This window comes from Ovis canadensis, chromosome 10 (assembly GCF_042477335.2).
Source record: "Ovis canadensis isolate MfBH-ARS-UI-01 breed Bighorn chromosome 10, ARS-UI_OviCan_v2, whole genome shotgun sequence".
NCBI classification, from domain to species: Eukaryota; Metazoa; Chordata; class Mammalia; order Artiodactyla; family Bovidae; genus Ovis; species Ovis canadensis.
This window is the reverse complement of record NC_091254.1, coordinates 80416679-80442874: the sequence shown is the minus strand read 5'-3', so window position 1 is coordinate 80442874 and position 26196 is coordinate 80416679. Positions and strand designations below refer to the sequence as shown.

Genomic DNA, 26196 nt, shown 5'->3' with positions numbered 1-26196 from the left:
AAGTATTCGACAAACATTTCAACTCCTATTCTGTGTCAGGCATGTTCTGAGCACCAGATATTCTATAGTGATCAAGGTATGCAACTAGACTGCCTACATCATCAGCAGGGCCCAACACAAAAAGGAAACCCGGGACCCTTTATTCAAACCCCAAGATGGAAACAGCAGAGCATTAAACCAAGCGTGGGGCCCTTCTGAGTGTGGGACCCTGTGCGACTGCACAGGTTTCATATCCATACACCCAGCCTCAGAAGACATTTTCTAGCCTCATCATGCACACAACCCAGTGGTAAAAGATCAACAATAAAAAGAAAAGAAATACGGCACCATGACAAGTGCCAGGAAAGAAACTAAGGGGAACAGAGTTCAGTGAACCCTGAGAAGTAAGTGCGTGTGTTCCACATGCTCAGTCGTGTTTGACTCTTTGCGACCCCAGGGACTGTAGCCCACCAGGCTCCAGGATCGATGGGACTTTGCAGTCAAGAATACTAGAATGGGTTGCCATTTCCTCCTTTAGGGGATCTTCCTGACCCAGGGATTTAACCCAAGTCTCCTGAATCTCCTGCACTGGTAGATGGACTCTTTACCACTGAGGCCCCAGGGAAGCCCAAAACCAGAGAAAGGCTTCTCTAGGAGCTGACACTTAAGCTGAGACCTGAGGCTTGCAAACCAACCAGCTACATAATGAATTTGTGTAACAGATCCATAGGTTGGACATTTATGCCAATGGTTCTCAACCAGGATGATTCTGCTTCTTCTAGGTCATTTGGCAATGTCTAGAGACATCTCTGATTATCCGAACCGGAGAGGGCAAGGCATTGCTACTGGCATCCAGGAGGTAAAGATCAGGGAAGTTTCTAAGCACCTGATAATCCACAGGACAGCACCTCCCTCCATGGCCAACAACAAAGAATTATCCAATCCCACAGGTCAATGGTGCCTGCCGACACTGAAAAATACTAAAGCTGAATGAATGCAGATGATATGATTGCAAAGCTATGAGTAAGGAAGGAGTTTGGCACATTTGCCTTTCATGTCTTTAGCCATGTGATTTTATGATAGCAAATACTAGAAACCTATATTTTCAATAGCAATAGAGAATTCAATGAAGTGTACAGTAGAATCTTAGTCACTAAAAATATATATGTTTGGAAGGATATTTATCATTGGAAAAGGTGTGTTACAAAGAGAGATAAAGTGATCCTATGCTCATTCAAAAATTATGTATGTGCTAAGCAGAGGATTGATGAGGGTGTTGAAAAGATAATTCAAAGGGGTTTTGGTGGTTATTTCTGGATGATATAATTTTTTTGCTTTCTTTGTACTTTTCAATATTTTAAATTTTCAAAAGAATGTAGATTGTTTCATAAAACCATGAAAGTACAAAAATCTCATTTTCTTTCTGTAAAGGTTCATTATACATTCAACTTACATGGTAGCTGTATGTGAGCCTGATAAGGCTAATCAAAAGCTGTGTTAATTTTCCGTGATTCACAGAAGAATGACTAATTATTTAAGGATGATTTTAGCAGTATAATTGATGAAATTTGAGATTTCTAAAGCTGAAAAACAGAAGAATTGAGAGCACAATTGCTTTTGTCTTTTCTTCTAACTGAAGGGCAGGCTTTTATAAAAGAAAGGTAGATATGAACAATGGCTATTCTCTAGTAAAATGAATTGCTCTTGTTAGTTAACTGAGTACACTGGATTTCATGTTTGCAATACATTTCAACAAAGCATATGAATGAAGTCTCTCATGACTCTATTTTAACAAAATGGATTTGTGGTTTCTTGAACAGTTATATCAAGAGGCCACTGATTTATAAATCATGCCTGTTTAGGAGTAGCATCTGGTTGTTGAAATGTTCCTCTTGGTCTTACACTAGTTAATAATAAAAGAAATGCTATATAAACCAAGAAGGTGTTCTTATCAGACAAGCCGAATTTCATGTTCTAGAAAGTCCTAGCAAGCTGGAATCATGGTTGGGGGGAGCATATAATTATAAAATGCCATTCTCAAGTTCCCTAGACTGCACCCCTCCATAAGGCCAATTAGACAAATATGAAATGTTAGATACTTGGCATAAAGGAGGGTGGAGAGGGGCCGGGGTGCACACAACATTTACATTTGCTAGTAAATGGACTATGAGAGAAGATGTGATTAGTACAATTCAGGCTCTGACGGACAGTCATGATCTACGGTCCTAAAGTAGAAAATTGTACTTGCTTCCCCATTATTAAGCTTCACTAAAAGCCTAAATTAAAAAAAAAAAAAAAGAAATATATCATTTTCTTAGACATCAAGGCACGTACTAGATTTTCCAGAGGAGAAAGTGACAAGTTCCCCTGACACTGGAACTAAGCCTTCATGTTTACAACTCAACAGAGACAACCTGCTCAGAATAAGACAGCAATGATGGGACAAAGCCACCTGAGACCTCTGATGCAGCAGGATGGCCACAAGGAGACTCTACAGCCACAAAACGACTGAACCTCCCCTCTTCCCGACCAACAAGCGTGACTACTGCTTCTTCATTAAAGACAACTACTCTCATCTTTCTGTTTAAATTGGGGTTTAGTTGTTTACAATGTTCCGTTGGTTTTTGCTGTACGACGAAGTGAATCAGCTGTATGTATACATATATTCCCTCCCTCCTGAACCTCCTTCCCACTCCCCTATCTCACCCCTTTAGGTCATCACAGAGCATCGAGCTGAGTTTCCCGGGCCATACAGGAGGTTCCCACTAGCTATCTATTTTACCCATCCACCCCCGTCATCTTAATCTTCCTAACACCTAGGTAAGTTATGAAGACGCCCAATTCCTGAATTGCCCTGCTTCCTTAAACCCTTGTAATCACCCAGCACAAGGCCAGATCCTGTAAAAGGTCCCTCTCAACTGCCTCTTACCAAGGCACCCACAGTTCCTGAGCTGCATGATCTCCCTTGCTGCAGCAAGTAAAACCTAGTTTGTTTGACTCTCATCTTGTTTCTTGCGGTTCTTGGCTGGTAAGTTTCAGTACAGGGCAATCCTGATATTAATAATCTGCCTTGCTGTCAGCCTGTGGGTCCCTTTCATGGCTTTGTATCACCATAACCATGCTGCCCAAGCAGCAAAAGAGGGTGTTAGTTCACAAAAAAACAAGAGTCCCAGTTTGAGATTACTGTCAATGAGTGACTGTGGCCAGCAGCCATCTAATTGTGTGATGACCTAAGCCACCTCACCCACACTCCTCCGCCTCTCTGAATATAAACACCAGGTGGCTCTGGGTGTTACAGTGAGCAGTGGCACAGTGCAGCCTGTTTTCTTTCTTAGAGTTCCCCTTAGCCCACAGAAAGAAACAGAATACTCGCCATAACCTAACAAATACCATTACCATTTCAGATAGCTTTCTTTCTTATAGTTTCCATTAGTTCACAAAAAGAAACAAAACATTCACCATAATCCAATAACTACCATCTCAGATAGGTTTCTGTGAGTTTCCATTAGTTCGTGAAAAGAAACAAAATTTTCACCATAACCTAATAAGAATCATTTCAGATAGAGACATATTTCCCAATTTTAGAAACAATCATGTGACTTTTTTTGTCATGTGTGACTTTTAAAAAACTAGTTCTTACTTTTTTTTTTAAAGTTCTGATTTATAGACATCCAAAACTAAAATTTCACCCTTAAAGCTCAAGTCCAGTTACAATCAGGACATTAAACAAAAAACTGTAATAACAGCAACACATTTTTGAGTACTATGTGCCTGGATTCGTGCTATTTTATATACATATATTATTTCATTCCATCTTTGTAACAAGCCTTTAAGAACCACTATTCCCATTTTACAGGTGAGAAAACAGAGGTTCAAAAAGGCTAACTGATGTGCCTCAGTCACAGAGATACAGGTGCCAGGGCCTAGTTTTGAATCCAAATGTCTGTAATTCCAAACTCTAAGATCACCAGGTAGATTGTTTATCTTGGGCATGAGTACGCAACAATACTGACCTCAAAGACAATATAAGATTGGATTATAATGAAAGTAGTTAAAAAATACAAACTATAGAGCACAATTTAAAGTGTCTGATAATATTAAAATTTAATATTGCCACACCAAGTTTATTTTTACTATCCCATTTACAGGCAAAGCTACCAAGAAAAAGTCACCTTGCACAAGCTACTCTCACATTTTAAAAACTAGTTGGTATATAAATTATCTGAAGTTAGCCTTGGATTTTTATAAGCTTCTCCTTTCTGAATTATCTTCTTTAAAAAAGGAGAATAATGCCTGTGTGAAGAGAATTTCTATGGGAAAACATGATCCCTCCTCCCCAATAAATAAAATAAAAATAAAGACACTTTCACTAACAGTTCTTTTCTGAACAAAACAAACAAGAGCAAAGGGCACCTTGACTACTACTTAGGAAATAAAATCAGAACACAGGGAAATCTGTAATTCTAATCACATTTACACCTTCTCTCCTTTTTTACATTTCTCATCCAAACATCCTTAGGAGCTCAATAGGCTTAAAAGAATTGGAGCAGGGTAGAGAACAAAGGTGAGTGGAATCTGAGAAACAGCTTAAATGGCTGTTCTCACCCTTTTAGTAATTTCAAATTGGGTAACATAGTTTTCAGAAGATTTAAAAGTCACAAATATAGGATGAAACTGTAAGAAGTTATTCTACCTGCTTATACTTTTTAAATGGCATTTTGGCCAGGCATCTCAGGAATTAACCACTTGTAGACAAGAAATGCAAGAAAGCACTAAAAAAAAAAAAAAAAAAATTAACCTTCAAGGAAAACAAATATCAAATTTAAATGAACCAGCTTTAGTCAGTGAAAGTCTATGTGCTAAATACAAGTACTTGCTAACAAAAATATTAGTATTTCTATTCTTATGTGAGAATGACTATGTAGATATTAACTATGTTTTCTCTTGAGATTGAGGGTAATTTTAGAAAATAAGGTTCAACTACTATACTTAATCAAATTAAATGTTATAGATCATATATAAATACAAAAATAAAGAAAAGCATTTATGAGCCATGTGGTATGTGTGATTCACTCAAATGGGGAAATGAAAAAAAATTTAGTGGAAAGATAAGAGACATCGATGTTTAAAGAAACAGTTTAATGTAATTATTCAAATAAAAAGTAATCAATAATAGAGAAACAAAAAATTCAGAATTATATCAAATTCAGATGTGAGTGCTTGTTATTGGGTGATTCTGATTCAGAATAATACTTTCATGTGACTTTTTCTTACTGCAAATGTCAAAGGAATTCAGCACTTTTCAGCAGCACCACTGATGTCCCTAAGAGTTCAGCCCTGCATGGCCCCCTCAGTAGGTGCTTCTATGAGCCCTCCATTGCCTTAAGTCACAGATAAAGAAAAGTACTAGCAATGGGGAAACAAACCAGAATGTTTTAGAAAAGAAGATGCCTGCCATCCTGGCTTTTTTTTGTGCCATGTGTAGCAAACACAAAGAAGTATGCTTTCCTTCTCTACTGTAGGGCCCAGCTTCAGTTTCAGTAAAATGTTACCCAGTGATTGATACTCTGCAAAGTTCTTCTAAAGAGATGAAACACACACAGGATTCTAGAATTGCAATACCTTCTAATCACTGTATTACATTTAGCAAGTACAGGAAACATGGAGATATGAGAGGGGTGGAGAAATCAAGTCCTAAACTGTCCACTTTGGGAACATATCAGCCAAAATTATGGGATGGGGGGGGGGGGCAAAATCTAATTATTCAGCTGAGGATTTCACAGCTCAATGCCACGCCCCGACTCCCACCGCCCTAACACAGTCACTTAAGCTGCTTTAGCTACTGGCAAATGAGGTTTTGTTTTGTTTTTGTTTTTTTCATGAAACAAATGCACTGAAATAAAACGACCGGTTTACAAGGAGTGGTGGTATCCCTTGAAGACAGAATTGCCCTAAGCTGAGAGCATCTATGCGGTCTCAACTAGTAAAAGTGCCTAGTACGGAACAGGTATCCAAATATATATTTGCGTGTTTGTTTAAAAAACTAGTCATGTAAACTAAAATGGATTCACTGTGCCCAAATGCTCAGATTTTCCTTGTGGGATGACCCTAGAACGGAGTTGATAACCAGACAAGAAATCAAGCGAAAGAGCTACGGCTCCCCAGTGCTAGCAGCAAGTCTCCTCAACCCACACAGGCAGAGGAGCACAGATTTAGACCCAAGCATCCTCCACAAGTTCACTGTCCAGCCAATAAGCTCACAGCATTTGGCAATTAGCCTCGTAATTAGGTGCACTGCTCCAGTAAGATCTTAACTCCAGACACCTGCCGTTGCGTTTAACAACTAAGATCTATTCTTCCAGACCGAATGTTACTGGAAATCCGCCCGCAGAAGCACGGAGGGGGCGCCGAATAGCTGGTAAAGGTGCAGGCGCACGCAAGAAGCAGAATCCACACTGGCCACACTCACTGTATTCCTTCCCCTTCGATCTCTGTCTGATAGATCTCACCCGTGTTAAGTGGCTCCCCGGTGCACTCTATTTGATCGCCTGTTGCCAGCACATCGTTCAGGCGTTGCAACTACGCAATGGTTCCGAGAGGCACACTGAGTTGGTTCCTGCAAGGAGGGACTTGATGCCCGGGCGTAAAGAGCGGGGCACAGAGTTACACCAGGGTGAGTGCACAGGCTCCGAGTCCTCATAACAAAGGACACCGGCCGCCCTGCTCAGTACCCCATTCTCCAGCAAAGGAGGATAATGCAGGTTTGTGTTTTTAGTATCAAACTTGGAGCGACCAACCCAACTCCATCCACTGTGGGAGAAAGCAGCAAACCGAGGCCCCCCGGCGGGGCACTGGGGAAGTTCCCACTAGTAACAGAATCGCGGTCAGGCAGCGCTGTCCCCCGCTGTCAGCTCTGCTGGCCTCTTGCAACGCATCAGTGAGACTAAGGGAGCCGGGCGGGAAGCGAACGCCCGGTGCTCAGCTCAGCAGCAGGCTGAGCCCTGGAGCTCCCGGAGCTGCGCTGCACTCGGAATGGCCACACCGCCCTTCTCCGGGAGGCACCTTGTGCTGTCGGAGGACCTGAAAGGTCAACTTCTCCCACGAAAGGCCATTCCGAAAGCTTGAGCAGTGCAGGGTCCGCGCTCCGGACGCCCCAGCCCGCGCCCAGGCGCCTAGCCCTCTCCCACTGCCCGCGCCTTACCTGCCCGCGGCGAATCCGGCAGCCCCTTGACAGGTCCCACCAGGCGCCCCTGGAAAAGTTTCCGAACTTCTTCGCAGCTCTGCACGCCCTCGCTTCGGACAGACCCCACGAGAGCCAGCAGGAGGAGACAGCGAGAGCCCACGCGCCAGGTCTGCGCGCCCATCCTCGGTGTCCCAGTCACTCCTTCCCGCGCCGCGGACCCCACTCTCCCCGCGCGCCCCGCGCTGCAGACGCTGGAAAAGCCTCGGCGGTGCGATCCGGCGGCGGGCGGGAGTCCTACCGCTCTGAGACCCCGGCTTCACCTTCTCCTAAGGTGTCCCGAGACAGACCGCGGTGTTCTCGGGCAGAGCGCCGCCGGGTCTCCCTCTCCGGCGGGAGCGAGATGGCGCGGTGCGAGCCAGGACAACGGCTGGAGCCGCACGGAGCCTGTGAGCACTCGGCTCTGGCCACCGGCGCCGTCGCCGAGGGCTGCACTGCCAGCTGCCAACCTGAGACTCGCCCGCGGGTCGCGCTCCGCGGAAGGCCCCGCCCCGGCTCCGTGGACAGGCCCCGCCCCGTGGTTAAGCCACGCCCCCGCGCGACGCCACGGGCCGCACCCGCCCAGCGGCTGAGCCGCTGTCCACGCGGCCCTGGCTGGAGAAACACTCGAGCGGCGTTGCCTGGAGCAAGGAAACGAAACGAAACCGAACCTCCCTCTCCCCATCCATTCCTGGGACCAACAGTCTGATGAAAAGAGCTCCGAGAAGACAAGATACGAGAAATACCAACTAGAACTAAGATGAAATACTTCCCTATAAATCGAGGTCTTCAATGCATAGGAATTTGTATTTGAATTGCTTGAAATGGTATCTGGGCACAATACAAAATACCAAAAAAAAAAAAAAAATTATCCTTAAAGATCTCAATTGTGAGGCTCGATAGCACTTAGTTTGAAAAGAGTGTACAGGAGAAGCTACTTTTTAAAAATTGTTTTATGTTGCCACTTTGGAATATTTTTTGTTAGTATTACAATTTTCTGAAAGAATTTAGAAGTCATAAAAATTACATGTAAACACTATAACGTCCTTGCTTAGACAGTAAAATCCAGTTTCTTCTCTTACTACCGGTTAGCATCATATTTTGCTTCTGTACTTTTTATCTATAAGGGCCCTTCTGAGCTTTACCACTTCTCCAATTTTAAAAGCATTTCTCAAAGATTTACTAAGGCAAAAGTGCTCAGGAGAGTTTCTCACAAGGAAGAGAGGAAAATGAAGACTTTAAACGATTTTAAAATGACAAAGGAATTTTGTCAATTTACAAAAGGAATCCATTAGAAATGAAAAGCCAAAGGCCAGGTGTATTTCTGAAATGTGATTGACTCAACACTAAGCCTGTGAACGACAAGTGTTTCATCTTCTATAGGTACCTGAAGAAAGTCCTCCTCCAGTAAAACAAAACTACTTAAAAGCATCAGGCCACAGGAACTATAAATGCTCTAACCACTTAAAGGGAATTTATTCTCATATTTGAACCTTTGCCAAGAAATAGAGATGAATAATTTTGTCTTAGTTAAGTGTCATGAGACTTTTAATGACCAGTGATATCAAAGGCAGAGATTTCAGCAGTAGATTGCTTGCTCTAAAACCATCCCAGGGCAATGGCTGAGGTACTTCTTCAGGGAAATGGTGCTTACTTGGCTTTTGACATCAATTCCATGAATACTAGATGGTTTTTAAGATGCTTTCTCAATAAATGAGAATTTTAAAAATAGCTTAATTCAAGGACTTCAAGCAAAGCTTTATATATGTGTCCTGAAGAGGGAAAGGGTGGATACTACCCCCATGAATCTTCTTCCCTAGCCACCAAGTGTGGAAAGACTATTTGGAAGTCAGCTCTACCTACCAGAAAAAAAAAAAGAATGACCATGAGAATGTGTACTGTGCTTAGATGCCACACAATATTCTAAGTGCTTTTCAAGGATCCTAAGACTGCAAAGAAATCCAACCAATCCATTCTGAAGGAGATCAGCCCTGGGATTTCCTTGGAAGGAATGATGCTAAAGCTGAAACTCCAGTACTTTGGCCACCTCATGCGAAGAGTTGACTCATTGGAAAAGACTCTGATGCTGGGAGGGATTGGGGGAAAGAGAGAAGGGGACAGCAGAGGATGAGATGGCTCAATGGCATCACAGACTCGATGGACGTGAGTCTGAGTGAACTCCGGGAGTTGGTGATGGACAGGGAGGCCTGGTGTGCTGCAATTCATGGGGTCGCAAAGAGTCGAACACGACTGAGCAACTGAACTGAACTGAACTGAAGTCATTCATTTAATCTTTATAACAACCCTATAAAGTAGTTACCACTATTGTCACTCTTTTACAGATGAGGTAACAGGCTCAGAGAGGTGAAGTGATTTGCCCAAGGCCAACAAAGCTATTAAATGGTAGAACCAGAAATCAAACCGAGGCCTTGAAATCCAGAATGTTTGCTATTAACCAAGGGCTCTCCTCAACCACTCCATGCCATACCAAAGAACCTATTGGGTTACATTCAGTAAAATATGTTACTTATATGTTAAGTCCTTATATGTTAATATTAAGGCTAATAAGCCCCTAGATTTTCTCTTTTTTAATATTTATTTGATTTTGGCTATGCTGGGTCTTTGTTGCTGTGCACTGGCTTTCTCTAGTTGCCCCAAGTGGGGGCTACTCTCTGGTTGCTGCAGTGGGCTCCTCATTGAAGTGACTTCTCATTGCATGAGCTCTAGGGCACAAGGGCTTCAGTAGTTGTGACACATGGGCCCAGTTGCCCCACGGTATGTGGGATCTTCCCAGACCAGGGATCAAACCCACATCCCCTGCATTGGCAGGCAGACTCTCAACCACTGAACCACATGGAAGTCCAAAATCCCTAGGTTTTTCCCGAACTTCTTTTTCTTCTTAACCAAGCTTTCTCCTTGATTGATTTGATCATCACAGAGTAGCACTAAAAGGATCTCAGCATTTACTTGGTCCAATTCATTCACTTGGAATCTCTAAAACAATCTGTCTTACAAGGGAAAAAATCACAAACATTGAGAATTATTGGTGGTTCAGTAAAAACTAATCAACTTAGAAGTATTGATTGAACATATACTGTATTTTTAAGAAACTATACGCTAAGGCATAATAGGAATTACAGAGGCATGTAAGCAAGCTCTCTTCTCCATGTTTTTGCAGTTTATTTCAGCAGAATAATTAGATGGAAAGTTATATATAGAAATGGAGTAGGGTCTAATGAGAAAATAAATACATTTAGTCCATGTAAAATGCCCCCACTTACAAAAAATAATTATTTTATTTCTACCTCTTTATTCTTTACTGCTACTAACCATGGATGAACTTGAAGACAAACTTGCTTCTTCCAACCAGAATACAATACCGAAGTGCCTTTTACATGAACACTCTAGAGCAAAACCTCTACACACTGTACTATAATCTTTTGATCAATTTACCTGTAAAGATTACAGATGAAGCAAGGAAGAATTTCTATAATTTGATAGTGATAATGCCTCATTTTTCAAAGGTTATTCAATAAACATTTATTGAATACCTTTTATATAATAGGCACTGTGTTTTGCTTTTGAAATACTCTTAGAAGAATCTCTAAATGGTCATTATTTAAAATACACTTTAGTATTCTTCTAAATGTAAAGCTTCTAAGTAACCATTTACAGTGTGTCAACTCAACACCTCATAAAGAGAAATAAAGAAACTCCAACATGGCTTAGGAGATCTGATGATACCACATTGCCCTCCAATATGACTGTCAATTTAGGCTAATACTAGCCACTAAAGCTCACCCTCAGAAACTGGTTGAAGTTAACTCCTGTACCCAATCAAAATTAATATTTTTAAAGGGGTTACAGGTATTACTATCTCATTTAATGTTTCAGCCACCTCATGAGACAGTTACTATTATACAACTCATGAGGAAACAGAAGTATGAAGAGATTAAATGGAAGCCAGGCATGCCAGCTTCTGCACTCCCTCAGCTACCACCTCTCCTATTCTGCACACCAGACACCTGTTTTGTGGCCCCTGACTCAATCTGTATCATATATGGGTAGAAACCCTGGTACTCCCTGCTTTTCCTTTGGTATAGTCAGCAAACCTCATCTCCGTAGTGGTCCAGAGACCTGCAGTGGCTCCAACCCTAGCTCAACAGTATCTTCCTCCATAGCCGCCTGAGGTCCTACTTGCCTCTGGCTTCTCCCTCCAGAAACTTTCAATCATGAGAACTATATTGTAAGGGCTAAAATACCATGTGCTGCTTTGACATCTTGGAGCCTCCTGGGGTCCCAGAGGTCTACAGGTGTGTTCTGCACTTGCCAGATATGACCCCTACCCTACCCAGCAGGAAAAGATCCCTCCCAGACCAGCTTCCCTATCAGCCAGACCAGCTCCATCCCATCTTATCTCCAACGCAACTGGTTTCTCTTCCCTACAGTCCACTGAAATTATCAAACAAGTCTCATGTCCTCCATGAGAACCAGGGGTCACCTAACCCTCTCGTCATTACAAAGCCTGCCTGTCACAGCCCTACTGGTTCACTCTGCTTCCGAGTGGACCCCTGTGTGGCCCTGCATGGCATGCGGTGTCTTCTTTCTCTGGACTGTGTGTGATTAATATAAACTGCTGTCTCATCTGCCCATCATGTGTTTGGCCATCTCATATTAATTAGGGACTTAATTAAAAGGAACCCTTCCTTCATCAATGAGGTAAGTAGAAGGCAATACAAATGCTTCCAGCTAGCTGTTTTCCCCCCAAAATCCTGACTTTTGCCTTGTCCTACCTTCTTACTCTTCTAAACACTGTCCTATTAAAGGGAGCCAAATTGGAGGTCAGCCCCAGTTGAACCTAGAAATGAATTTCTCCCACCAAGTAATCAGAAGGAAATTGAGGGATCCTCTCCTGTTGTCTCCTTAGGTCAAGAGAGCAATGGTTGAGAAAAAGCTGCCTGCAGGCGAGAACTGGTGGCAAATTACAACGTTCCATAAAATCCTCAAAACCAGACCCTAAGTTGAAATGTACTTGGGAGTCAGTGGGAAACTGACTTTGTGATCAGCAAACACATTTTCAAGCGAACCCTTCCTAAAACAATCTACTGCTAATGTATATTTCCGATTTGAAAAACCTCCTCTTCTAATCACCAGTACATGTTTATCAGTGATTTTGAAATATTTTAGATGCACATGTCATTATCTCACAGTATATATGCTTCAAGGCAATGACAATGTAACTATTTCTCAAAAAGCATTAGATAAACCAACTGTTCCTGTACAGAAGTTTCAAAAGTATTTCATACTGTATTTAATTTTACCTGGTTCTGTGCTTGCAGTTTCTAGTGAAAGACAGTTTACTTTCTTTCAGAGAATTTACTGAGAAAGAAATATATTAGCTGTTCTAAATGAGAATGAAAGCTTTAGAAAAGACACAAAAGGAAGGAACCCAGGAACACTCAATGAGCTTATAAAACTAAATGCCTTCAAATAATTTTATTCTAGTCTATATCTGCAAAGAAAGAAAGTGAAGTCGCTCAGTCGTGTCCAACTCTTTGCGAGCCCATGTACTATACAGTCCATGGGATTCTCCAGGCCAGAATACTGGAATGGGTAGCCATTCCCTTCTCCAGGGGATCTTCCCAACACAGAGATCAAACTCAGGTCTCCTGCATCGCAGGCAGATTCTTTACCAGCTGAGCCACTAGGGAAGCCCTAGTCTATATCTAAGAATGTAAAAACTGTTTTCTAAAGTTATGATATACATTACATGTGTAAACTATAGTACATTATAGGGGCTTCCCTTGTGGCTCAGCTGGTCAAGAATCCACCAACAATGTGGGAGATCTAGGTGCGATTCCTGGGATGGGAAGATCCCCTGGATAAGGCAAAGGCTAACCACTTCAGTATTCTGGCCTGGAGAATTCCATGGACTGTATAGTCCTTGGAGTCACAAAGAATCGGGAGCGAGTTTCACTTCTACTTTTGTAGTACATTATGGTGAAAAGGAATACAGTACAAATTTCCCTCATTTGCAAATGTAGATATTTGCACCAACTAATATATATGATCCCAACTATTTTTGATTAACAAATGAGTAAAATCCACATTTAAAATTCAATTTCATCATTAATTATGCCAATATTTTAAAGAAAGACAACTGCATTAAATAAATTCACTTATCTAGAACATGTTAATATACTATCCCATATAAAACAAAAAAACATTTTTCAGAAATTAAACTAGGCTAAAAAAAAATGTATACCTGTTTGCTGCTGGTTGTTTAATGTGAAAACTAAAGGGCTGCAAAACTGTATCTGCTGGACTATAAGCCTTGTGAGGTCTAGAGAACCTGCCATGCCCACCTCGACCTTCTGATCAGTAGCTGACTATGTCTTGTGCACATCCATAACTTTACTGAATGAATTTGGCCCGTATGAGTCTGATGTTCTCAAGTGCCCTATAGTAGATTTCTGTGATTATTTTTAAGCAATAGTCAGCCTTAACTTCAATTCAACTGCTTCATTTTGTATTACCTTCAAAGAGGAAAACATCACTATCTGATAGAATAGTATCAATAAACACTTTTAAAACCAGGTTATAACTTCTGGATTAAAATTATGTGTGGATATTGCATCCTCTGATATGTGACTTTCAATAAATCTCTGATGTCTGTTTCACTTCTTTTTATTTCCTTTTCTGTGATAAAAATGTGAAGTCAATGTCTTAAACGTTTAATGTTACTATCAAAGTAATTATTTAGTTCAGAGTTAAAGAACTGGTTTTCTAATTGTTTTCCTGCAGCTTCAGATATTATAATATCTTAAATATTAATCTCTTCAGATAAGATGAATTTTAATACTATACATTAAGTATTTTCCAGAATGATTATTCATTATCTGTGTCATTTTGGACAAGTTGTTAAACCACTCTGATACTCTTTCCTTGTTGTTGTTGTTGTTTAGGCACTAAGTCATGTCCAACTCTTTTGTGACCCCAAGGACAATATAGCCTGCCAGTCTCCTCTGTCCATGGGATTTTCCAGGCAAGAATACTGGAGTGGGTTGCCATTTCCTTCTTAAGGGTATCTTCCCAACCCAAGTATCAAACAGGAGTCTGCTGCGTTGGCAGGTGGATTCTTTACCACCAAGCCACCTGGGATGGCCTCTATCCTTATTACCTATGTAAAACAAGGAGTAAATACAATACCTGTGTTATAATGTTATTGATAGGGTTAACTGAGATAACATATGTGAAGTATGTTTTCCAATTCTTGGTTCATGTAAGTACTTAATAAACAGACATTGTTTCTTCTCCATTGGAAAAATACCTGTCATGAATTCCTGATCTGTTAGTTACATCTTAGATGTAGTTAGGACAATAAACTCATCCTCTGAACTCAGTAACTATTCAAACTAAAATCTTTTGCTTGCTTCATATTCATAGTACTGTTTCTTCATATTATTTAGCATTTATATACCTCTCAAATTATCTTGTGGTGGCGGGGGGGAGGGCGGGAAATGGCAAAAAGGAGCTTGATTTCAACTCAGTGCAGGGACACAGAGTCTAAGTCACTCAAGGTCATGACCTAAAAGTCATTTTAAAAGGAAACAGTACACCTCTCAGAACATAATGAGCATTTACAGCAAGAACTGGCAACTAATTATCATCAGCTTTTTAAGATGCAAAGTGTAGACACTACTAATGATAAAGCCTCATAATTGATAATTATCTTTGATTAACGAGGAGGCAAGCTCTTCCAGAGGTTTTCACTGCCATGTACCATTGTCATAATTGATCTTTAATTGTTCCAGCTAAAAATTCCTTTTATCATATGTTTAATCTTTGCTATTTATAAATAAGGTCCATGAACAGGCCTTATTAACTACCCCTAAATGTGACACCACTTTACAAATTCTTTGCAATTTAATTAGCATTCAGTCTAATTCCTTATATTTGCATATGAAAAGGTACAAGCAGTTCATGCTCTCAGGCAGAAAGAAGAAATCCCTTGCTCTGACCACTTTTGAATTCTCTTCTTGATCTAGATTTTGTGAGAAGAGAGAACAACTCTCCCTCTGGTTGTGCCTGGTGAGATTTTACATAATTGCCAACTTTCTGCTCTTGGAGGAGAACTGTATTCTGGTCTTTCCTGTCTTGGGGGAGGGAAACTCCATCAGAGCTACTGAATTTCCTATAATATATTTCATCCCAATTTTCCCTCACTCTTCTTTCTTTGTCCATATTCTCAAATGATCTTGGAATTGTTTTCTTGATGCTCATAAATCACATTTGTCCATTTTTTTTTTGCATGATCTGCCAAACCTAAGGTTGCTATGCCCTCTCTGAAAGTCTCTAACTCTCCAGCTTTCTTGGCAGTACCATCCTAGTGCTCCTAGCTCTCCGTTTCCTCTTCTATTCTTCTGCCTCTTTCTCCCCCTTTCCTGTCTCCTAATGCTTAGTATGTCCCAGGGCTTAAACGTTATGACTTGCTCTTCCTTTACTACATATTTCTAGGAGGATGTGCTGGGTTGATTAATGTTCCCCTCGAAAAATTCACGTCCACCCACAACCTCAGAATGTGAAATTATTTGGAAACAGGGCTTTTGCAGATGTAATTAATTAAGGATATCGAGATGAAATTATCCTATATTTATTTAGCATGAGTCCTAAATCCAGTGACTAGTGTCCTTTTAAGAACAGGAAAGGACACAGAGAGGGAGAGGGAAAAACGATGTGAAGAAGGAGGCTGAGACTGAGTGAGGCAGCTACACTCCAAGGAATGCCAAGGATTGCTACAACCACCTGCAGCTGGAAGAGAGGCATGACGGATTTCTTCCTCAGAGTCTCCAGGAGAAACCAAACCTGCTGACATCCTGATTTCAGACTCTGGCCTTTTGAACTGTGTGGGGAAAACATTCTATTGTGTTAAGCCACAGAGTTCGTGGCTATTGTGGGTAACAAGTTATGGCAGTCCTAGGCAATGAATACCATGAATACCCAGAACCTAACTGGTTCTCACGGAGAAAGCAATGGCACCCTACTCCAGAACTCCTGCCTGGAAAATCCCACGAACCGAGGAGCCTGGTAGGCTGCAGTCCATGGGGTCACTAAGAGTCAGGCACGACTGAGCGACTTCACTTTTGCTTTTCACTTTCATGTATTGGAGAAGGAAATGTCAACCCACTCCAGTGTTCTCGCCTGAAGAATGCCAGGGACGGGGGAGCCTCGTGGGCTGCCATCTATGGGGTCGCACAGAGTCGGACACGACTGAAGCGACTTAGCAGCAGCAGCAGCACCTGGCTCTCATACCTTCACTTTTGGCACCTGTGCTCAGTATTCACAGGCCTTTCCCTCCTGGTCTGCCCTCTCCTCTACCTCCTCTGCTTTTTAATGTGGGTATCCTACATCAGGGCTTCCCTGGTAGCTCAGCTGGTAAAGAATCTGCCTGCAATGCAGGAGACCCTGGTTCGATTCCTGGGTTGGGAAGATCCCCTTGGGGGAAGGCATGGCAACCCACTCAGTATTCTTGCCTGGAGAATCCTATGGACAGAGAAGCCTGGCGGGCTACAGCCCATGGGGTCACAAAGAGTCGGACACGACTGAGTGACTAGGCACAGCACAGCACATCCTACCATTATCTCAAACTTGATTTTCACAAAAGGGACTTTAGGGTCTTCCCTGCAGTTTACACTCTCCCTCATCCGTGGGTTTCTTAATTAATTAACACAGCACCCTGAAGTCTGTTCTTTTTATTAATAAAATCATTCTTGCCAATCCTGAATGTTCATAACCTCTCTCTCCTGTAATGTCTTTGTGTAATATAAATTGTAAGACTTGGCAATTTATCCATCTTTCTCCCATAGTCATCTTTTTCATTCCAACTATCTCACTCTTTCTCATTAAGTTAGCAGTTGATTGCATTATATTCCAGGGAGCTTATTGCCTAAAAATCTCTTCCTGATCTGAATCATCCTCCTGGGCTCAGGTCATTCAGTTTGTATCAGGCCTGTACTCTATTTTTAAAAATTAAAATATTATTGAATTGAATTATTTAAAAAAAAAAAATTGGCTGCAGTGCACAGCATGTGGGATCTTAGTTCCCTGACCAGCGATCAAATGAGTGTCCCCTGCATTGGAAGGATGGAGTCTTAACCACTAGACTACCAAGGAAGTCCCTTGAATTGAATTATTAATTGATGGCAGACTCCAGCCTCTAACTAACTCTGTGTTTCTTCAAATATAGTTCAGGGAATACCAGCATCATATTATAGATTCCTGGGCTTCATCCAAAAATAGATTCTTGGTTTGGGATCCAGAGTAATTTTCAAAACACACTTAAGCAAGCTCAATATTTAGACTGAATGAAAACCCTTTCCTTTGCTTTAAATCCACTCTTTCCTACATGAACTGATTGTTTCTTCCAGAGGGAGAGAAATTCATTATTTGCCACCCTCTGCAATATACCTTGTTCATTTCTACTTATAAGCATCAGTTGAACCTAGAATTACTTCCTTCTTTCTCTCTTTCTTTAAAAGCTCAAGTTTCCTACATTATCGTGCCAATCATTATTTGCTGTTCAGTTATATATCATTACTTAAGTTATTATGTAGTTATGTTTTCTTTCCCTAAGAAAATCTTAAGTTGCCCCACATTGTTCAAAGGATCTAGGAACTCAGTAAGTGTTTGTTGAATCAATGCCTGAAAGAAAGGCTTGCAGCAGCATCTTAAAAGGCTAACCAATTATCATAGGAGACTTAGATGTTTACTGCCCTATTAGAAAGTAAACTAATGGGAATGGATGCTAATATCCCTACTCATTCCATTTGAATATGATTAAGAAGGCTGGCTGATGATAATTTAATAATGATAACACATCTGATATTTGCTCTTCAGAAGTCTGAGTGTAGATAACTAGACAAACTATTAATCTTAAGTCATATTGTCTACTGGTCTAATAGCCATTGAGTTCATCATAATACAATAAAATTTAACTTGTAATCTAGGAAAACATTAATGTTTATAAAAGTATAATTATAAAACTAAAAATCATACCAATATTCATTGCTTATTTTCAAATATAAGTTATTTCATTGACTGACAAATATCTATTGAACATAACACGTACTATGCAAGTCAAAATATTGATTATTTGGCCCATGACATATTAACCATGGAAACTAAATACAGAATGATCTCTGCTGCTCTTTATGAAGAGGAAAATATAAGTATTCTGCAGAGAGATATCTACAATATACCGATTCTATCGCCTGCTTTATCTTTTTAAATCCAAATAACTAATCACAAATAATCCTTTAAGGAACGTTCTCTACAATCATAAAGCAACATGATTTTTAACTGTGCCTTGGCATTCACTAATTAGCTTATGCCTCTCCAGAAGAGAAAAAAAAAGTTTACGGATTTCAAAATTCAAAACACATTCCCTGCATTCTGCATTCCTCATTCTCACTTCAGATATTACCTAGAGAAAAACTGGAGAAACCATCACACTAGATCTGCAAGACCACCCTGTCCAGACATTTAACATAGTGAATGCTCCCTCAGAATCTCAAAAGCATTACCTAAACCACTCATTCAGACCAAACCCCACTGACTTCTTTATCAACACCAATGTGCCCTGAATCATTTCACTGATTCATTCCAACATCAAAGCACCTACCGGCCAGGCTCTGCTTCAAGTACAGAACTAGAGATGTAGAGCTGAATCACATGCCATCTCTTCCTCAAAAAACATACAATTCAGAGGGACAGGCAAGCACATAAACAAGTAAGGACCTTAAAGTGTTACAGCTGCCCTGATCAGTGTGCAAAGCAAGGCTGCAATGGCTTCACTAGACAGAAGGCTCAAGAAGCAGGTTGTTTGTCTTGGGCAATTGCTTAATACATGTTCTTTTGAATATTTCAAACTGCACTTGAATCAAATAGAAACTTTATAATAAAGTACAAATATCTCCTTATGATAAGTCATTGTATCTAAGGGGATATCTATGTAAATATGTTGAGATTCATAGGGTTTTGAAAGCATAGATTCATGCTCTCAGAGAACTAATAAAACATAATCCATATATCACATCATCAATATGATAGAATGTAACATTGTCGGTAAAATTTATACTTTAAGAATTGTAGATAATTTGAGGAATATTGAATGAGAAAACTAAGATTAAAATGTAGACAGATCATGATTACAGCCACAGTAAAAGCTGCAAAGTAAACAAGATGATAAAAATACACTAACTTGTTATTTCTGGTTTATTACTTTCATTTTTATAGAATCAGATTTTTCCAGTTCATACTTGTAATCTGAAAATAAGCATTTTAAGCAAATAAAATTCCACAATGTCCTCATAAAAGAAATCTACATTCCCCCACATTAGAGGAAGATAAACTAAAAGATGAGTGGAAGCAAAAAGGCCTATGAGAAAATGCTTAAAGATCTTCATGAACCAGATAACCATGATGGTATGATCACTCACCTAGAGCCAGACATCCTGGAATGGGAAGTCAAGTGGGCCTTAGGAAGCATCACCACGAACAAAGCTAGCAGAAGTGATGGAATTCCAATTGAGCTATTTCAAACCCTAAAAGATGATGCTGTGAAAGTGCTGCACTCAATATGACAGCAAATTTGGAAAACTCGGCAGTGGCCAAAGGACTGGAAAACAGTTTTCATTCCAGTCGCAAAGAAAGGCAATGCCAAGAATGTTCAAACTGTCACACAACTGCACTCATCTCACACACTAGCAAAGGGATGCTCAAAATTCTCCAAGCTAGGCTTCAACAGTACATAAACAGTGAATGTCCAGATGTTCAAGCTGGTTTTAGAAAAGGCAGAAGAACCAGAGATCAAATTGCCAACATCCACTGGATCATCGAAAAAGCAAGAGATTTCCAGAAAAACATCTATTTCTGCTTTATTGACTATGCCAAAGCCTTTGACTGTGTGGATCACAACAAACTGCGGAAAATTCTGAAAGAGATGGGAATACCAGACCACCTGACCTGCCTCCTGAGAAATCTGTATGCAGGTCACGAAGCAACAGTTAGAACTGGAAATGGAACAACAGACTGGTATCAGATAGGGAAAGGAATACATCAAGGCTGTATATTGTCACCCTGCTTATTTAACTTATATGCAGAGTACATCATGCAAAATGCCAGGCTGGATGAAGCACAAGCTGGAATCAAGATTGCTGGGAGAAATACCAATAACCTCAGATTCGCAGATGATGCCACCCTTGTGGCAGAAAGCAAAGAAGAACTAAAGAGCCTCTTGATGAAAGTGAAAGAAGAGAGTGAAAAAGTTGGCTTAAAACACAACATTCAGAAAACGAAGATCATGGCATCTGGTCTGATCACTTCATGGCAAATAGAGGAGCAAACAATGGAAACAGTGTCAGACTTTATTTTGGGGGGCTCCAAAATCACTGCAAATGGTGACTGCAGCCATGAAATTAAAAGATGCTTTCCCCTTGGAAGAAAAGCTATGATCAACCTAGAGAGCATATTCAAAAGCAGAGACATTTCTTTGCCAACAAAGGTCTGTCTAGTCAAGGCTATGGTTTTTCCAGTAGTCATGTATGGATGCGAGAGTTGGACTATAAAGAAAACTGAGCACCAAAGAATTGATGCTTTTGAGCTGTGGTGTTGAAGAAGACTGTTGAGAGTCCCTTGGACTGCAAGGAGATCCAACCAGTCCATTCTAAAGGAGATCAGTCCTGAGTGTTCTCTGGAACGACTGATGTTGAAGCTGAAACTCCAATACTTTGGCCACCTGATGTGAAGAACTGACTCATTGGAAAAGACTCTGATGATGGGAAAGATTGAAGGCAGTAGGAGAAGGGGATGATAGAGGATGAGATGGTTGGATGGCATCACCAACTTGATGGATATGATTTTGAGCAAGCTTGGGGAGTTGGTGTTGGCCAGGGAAGCCTGGTGTGCTGTGGTCCATGGCATTGCACAGAGTCTGACACAACCAAGTGACTGAACTGAACTGAACGTTGCTATCACAAGAGATTTTCAGATTTTTTTTTAATTTTTGGATATTCGATAGGAGTTTATGACTGCTCATTTTGCAGCTCAGTAAATTTTTATTAAACATGAATCTTTATGTCCAAGTTAATTAATTTTCCTGAATGCAATTTGAGAAGTCTGAGCCAGTGGGTTGAAGCAGTTAAGTGGAAGCATACCAGGCCCTTCAAGTTATTCAGAAGGTACTGAGTTCCCATCAGCCCTCCTCCAGCTCTCTGCACTCCTGCCCACGTGGCCTCAGCATTCCCCTCTCCTCCAGTAACTTGTTTGGAGGGGAATCAGAGAGGCTAAGGAGAGGAGGCAAAACCAAGACACTCTGAACAGTGAGTAGTGAAAATATAAACAGTAAATCTCAACAACTACCTAAAAAGAGCCAAAGGGACCAAAAACTGTGATACTGACATGTGTGTGCTGTTTGTATGTTCATTTGGAAAGTGCTGTAATTAAAATAAATGTTGCTGTTACATTATTATTACTTGAACAAAAGCATCCCTGTAAGTTTCTCTGCAGTATTTTTTGTGTTCAGTTCACTTCAATTCAGTCACTCAGTCGTGTCCAACTCTTTGCGACCCCATGAACTGCAGCACGCCAGGCCTCCCTGTCCATCACCAACTCCCAGAGTTCATCCAACCTCCCATCCATCGAGTCGGTGATGCCATCCAGCCATCTCATCCTCTGTCGTCCCCTTCTCCTCCTGGCCCCAATCCCTCCCAGCATCAAAGTCTTTTCCAATGAGTCAACTCTTCGCGTGAGGTGCCCAAAGTACTGGAGTTTCAGCTTCAGCATCATTCCTTCCAAAGAACACCCAGGACTGATCTCCTTTAGAATGGATCTCCTTGCAGTCCAAGGGACTCTCAAGAGTCTTCTCCAACACCACAGTTCAAAAGAATCAATTCTTCAGCGCTCAGCTTTCTTCACAGTCCAACTCTCACATCCATACATGACTACTGGAAAAACCATAGCCTTGACTAGACAGACCTTTGTTGGCATAGTAATGTCTCTACTTTTTAATATGCTCTCTAGGTTGATCATAACTTTCCTTCCAAGGAGTAAAGTGAAAGTGAAAGAAAGTCACTCAGTCGTGTCCGACTCTTTGTGACCCCATGGACTGTAGCCTACCAGGCTCTTCCGTCCATGGGATTCTCCAGGAAAGAATACTGGAGTGGGTTGCTACTTCCTTCTCCAGGAGATCTTCCCAACCCAGGGATTGAACCAGGGTCTCCCGCATTGTAGGCAGACGCTTTACCATCTGAGCCACCAGAAAAGTCCCCTCCAAGGAGTAAGCATCTTTTAATTTCATGGCTGCAATCACCATCTGCAGTGATTTTGGAGTCCAAAACAATAAAGTCTGACACTGTTTCCACTGGTTCCCCATCTATTTCCCATGAAGTGATGGGACCAGATGCCATGATCTTTGTTTTCTGAATGTTGAGCTTGAAGCCAATTTTTTCACTCTCCTCTTTCACTTTCATCAAGAGGCTTTAGAGTTCCTCTTCACTTTCTGCCTTAAGGGTGGTGTCATCTGCATATCTGAGGTGATTGATATTTCTCCCGGCAATCTTGATTCCAGCTTGTGTTTCTTCCAGCCCAGTGTTTCTCATGATGTACTCTGCAGAGAAGTTAAATAAGCAGGGTGACAATATACAGCCTTGACGTACTCCTTTTCCTATTTGGAACCAGTCTGTTGTTCCATGTCCAGGTCTAACTGTTGCTTCCTGACCTGCATATAGGTTTCTCAAGAGGCAGGTCAGGTGGTCTGGTATTCCTATCTCTCTCAGAATTTTCCACAGTTTATTGTGATCTACACAGTCAAAGGCTTTGGCATAGTCAATAAAGCAGAAATAGATGTTTTTCTGGAACTCTCTTGCTTTTTCCATGATCCAGCGGATGTTGGCAATTTGATCCCTGGTTCCTCTGCTTTTTCTAAAACCAGCTTGAACATCTGGAAGTTCACGGTTCATGTGTTGCTGAAGCCTGGCTTGGAGAATTTTGAGCATTACTTTAGCAGCATGTGAGATGAATGCAATTGTGCGGTAGTTTGAGCATTCTTTGGCACTGCCTTTTTTTGGGATTGGATGAAAACTGACCTTTTCCAGTCCTGTGGCCGCTGCTGAATTTTCCAAAGTTGCTGGCATGTTGAGTGCCTCACTTTCACAGCATCAACTTTCAGGATTTGAAACAGCTCAACTGGAATTCCATCACCTCCACTAGCTTTGTTCTCAGTGATGCTTTTTAAGGCCCACTTGACTTCCCATTCCAGGATATCTGGCTCCAGGTGAGTGATCACACCATCATGATTATCTTGGTCTTGATCTCTGGTTCCTCTGCCTTTTCTAATACCTGCTTGAACATCTGGAAGTTCACGGTTCATGTATTGCTGAAATCTGGCTTGGATAAGTTTAAGCATCACTTTACTAGCGTAATAACATAGAAAATAAGTCTGCGGCTTCAAGAAAGGTGGTAGGTGGTCTTGTCTCATGATTTGGGTAACTCAGGATTTAAAACAGTTTCACATAATGCAATGGAGAAGGCAATGGCACCCCACTCCAGTACTCTTGCCTGGAAAATCCCATGGATGGAGAAGCCTGGAAGGCTGCAGTCCATGGGGTCGCTGAGGGTCAAACACGACTGAGTGACTTCACTTTCACTTTTCACTTTCATGCACTGGAGAAGGAAATGGCAACCCACTCCAGTGTTCTTGCCTGGAGAATCTCAGGGATGGGGGAGCCTGGTGGGCTGCCGTCTATGGGGTTGCACAGAGTCAGACACGACTGAAGTGACTTAGCAGCAGCAGTAGCACATAATGCAAAAGTCAAGGCTATCTTATTATATTTATTAGCACTACTGATATTAGCAGTAGCCTTTTTTTACTACATGCCAGGCTCTGTGGTAAATGTTTAATGCTCACTTTTTCGTTAATCCATGCTATACCCTGTAGGTACAATTATAGTTCCTATTACACACATGAAAGAATTTAAGGCTCAGAGAAGTTACATAACTTGAGGAGGTCACAAAGCCAGTGAACAGCAGAAATGTATTTGGAACACAGGTCTGCCTGATCTGACGGTGCTCTTAACCGTTGCCCTAGCACTGTCACTCTGCTCATTAAAGGCCTCAACAACACACCATTGTTCATTGCAGTGTGCCATTCCAGGTCCGTTTTGAGCTGAAACCCAACCTATCTCTTCTGAATTGTTTTTCACTGTTCTTTTTTAAAACATACTTCATTGAAGTCACATCACACCACTTCTTTTCCCATCTTTGTGCCTTTGACTAAGTTGTTGGTTCCTAGACCTTTATTTCCAGTCCCTAAACATGTCTCAAATTATAGTCATTGTTCATGAAACCACTTTATCTTATATGGCAGCCATGATCCCCTCCTCCATTCTTGTATTACTTCATTTGTTCCTCTTTGACAGCATTTATCACCTCATTATTACCTATGATAGTTCATATGTCTTGATTTCTCACCTCCACTAGAGTGAAGGACTTGTGTACAGAATCAATGAAAAATTCATTTTTGTAGCCTCAAAGCACCCATGTGGCTCAGCTGGCAGAGAATCTGCCTGCAATGTGGGAGACCTGGGTTTGATCCCTGGGTTGGGAAGATCCCTTGGAGAAGGGAAAAGCTACCCACTCCAGTATTCTGGCCTGGAGAATTCCACGGACTGTACAGAGTCCAAAGAGTCAGACATAACTGAGCAAGTTTCACTCCACAGAACATTAGTATTTGTTCTCAAACAATCAGAAAATTTCAAAATGAATATTTTAAGGTCCGGTAACATGCATTACAAACTTGAACTGCTCTAATCAAGAAATTGTTTAAGAAGGAAACACACACACACTTACACATTACATATGCACATACACACACACTTAAAGAAGTTAAGTTAAAGTAAATAAAAGAAGTAAAAGTAGAAATGTGAAGAGCTGAGACTGCTTTTGTGTTATGGTTAATTTTCACTGAAATATGAAAAAGGAGAGTCATCCTTGCCCACTGAACACTAAAGCTTCCTTTATGTTATACTTCTTTTCTGATTCTCACAACAATTACTAATTCCTTGAACAAAATATTATATCTCATAATTTTTAAATTTTATCAAAGAAAAATAATTTTAATATATTACTCTTATTTTCCTTTCTAGCTTATCTGTAAGACCCAAAATAAAACCTGTAGCAGAGTTTGCACAATAAAACATCTATACATTTACAGTTAAAGCTAAAATTTTTTTTTTCTTGCTAGGAAATTTTCATCAGAAGCAGAAAACACGGAACAAATAAACTTTTAATGTGCTCACCGAGTTTTTTCTGCCCTGGCAGACTATGGAGCTCTGTTTCGGGGAGCTCCACAGCCAACTATTTATGGTTCATAACAAAATGTTTGCCATCAAACAATGTCTTGGCTCTGTTTTCTGCTTACAATATGTCTGTTCGTCCTCAACTGCCTGCCTGCTTTCACTTCCCTAGAAATTCTTCAAGAACTGCATCCATCAGCCTTCTACTCTCAAATTATAACACTTTCATCATTAAATAAAAGAAAAAAATTTTATCCAAGTGCCTTAGTTTCATCACTTTTCATCACAACATTTCAGACTGAATTGCTAATTGTTTTTTAAGGCTGCACAGGCCTTTAGCATGCATGACCTTAGTTCCCAACCAGGAATCGATTCTGCACCCTCTGCATTGGAAGCACCAAGTCTTAACCACTGGACACCAGGGAAGCCCCATTCATATTATTGTGTTATGTCACAGGTGTTCCTTTCTCTTTAAACATATACATGTGGTCAATCATTATATTATCAATTCTCCATTAGGAAAATTTCTGGGATTCACTCTTCATCATTCTAACTACTACCAGCCCAATCCAAGCTTCAACTTCCCATACTTAGCCATTCTGCAAAGGCCTCTATGAGTTCAAATATGAAAGTCGGTCCCTTCAAAAA

At 40.9% G+C, this 26196-nt stretch overlaps 1 protein-coding gene across 2 annotated transcripts in view; it reads right to left on the bottom strand.

The window, feature by feature from the left end:
• Positions 1 to 26196, bottom strand: part of GPC5 (glypican 5) — a 1663234-nt gene that overhangs the window by 1594698 nt on the left and 42340 nt on the right. The window contains exon 1 of one of the 2 annotated variants that reach the window (XM_069601871.1): positions 7181 to 7718. The exons of the other annotated variant lie outside the window; for it this stretch is intronic. Coding sequence (XP_069457972.1) covers positions 7181 to 7343 — 163 coding nt within the window. The 5' untranslated portion in view covers positions 7344 to 7718. Of the gene's footprint in view, positions 1 to 7180; positions 7719 to 26196 lie in introns of those variants that run through there. 2 annotated transcript variants of the gene reach the window in all.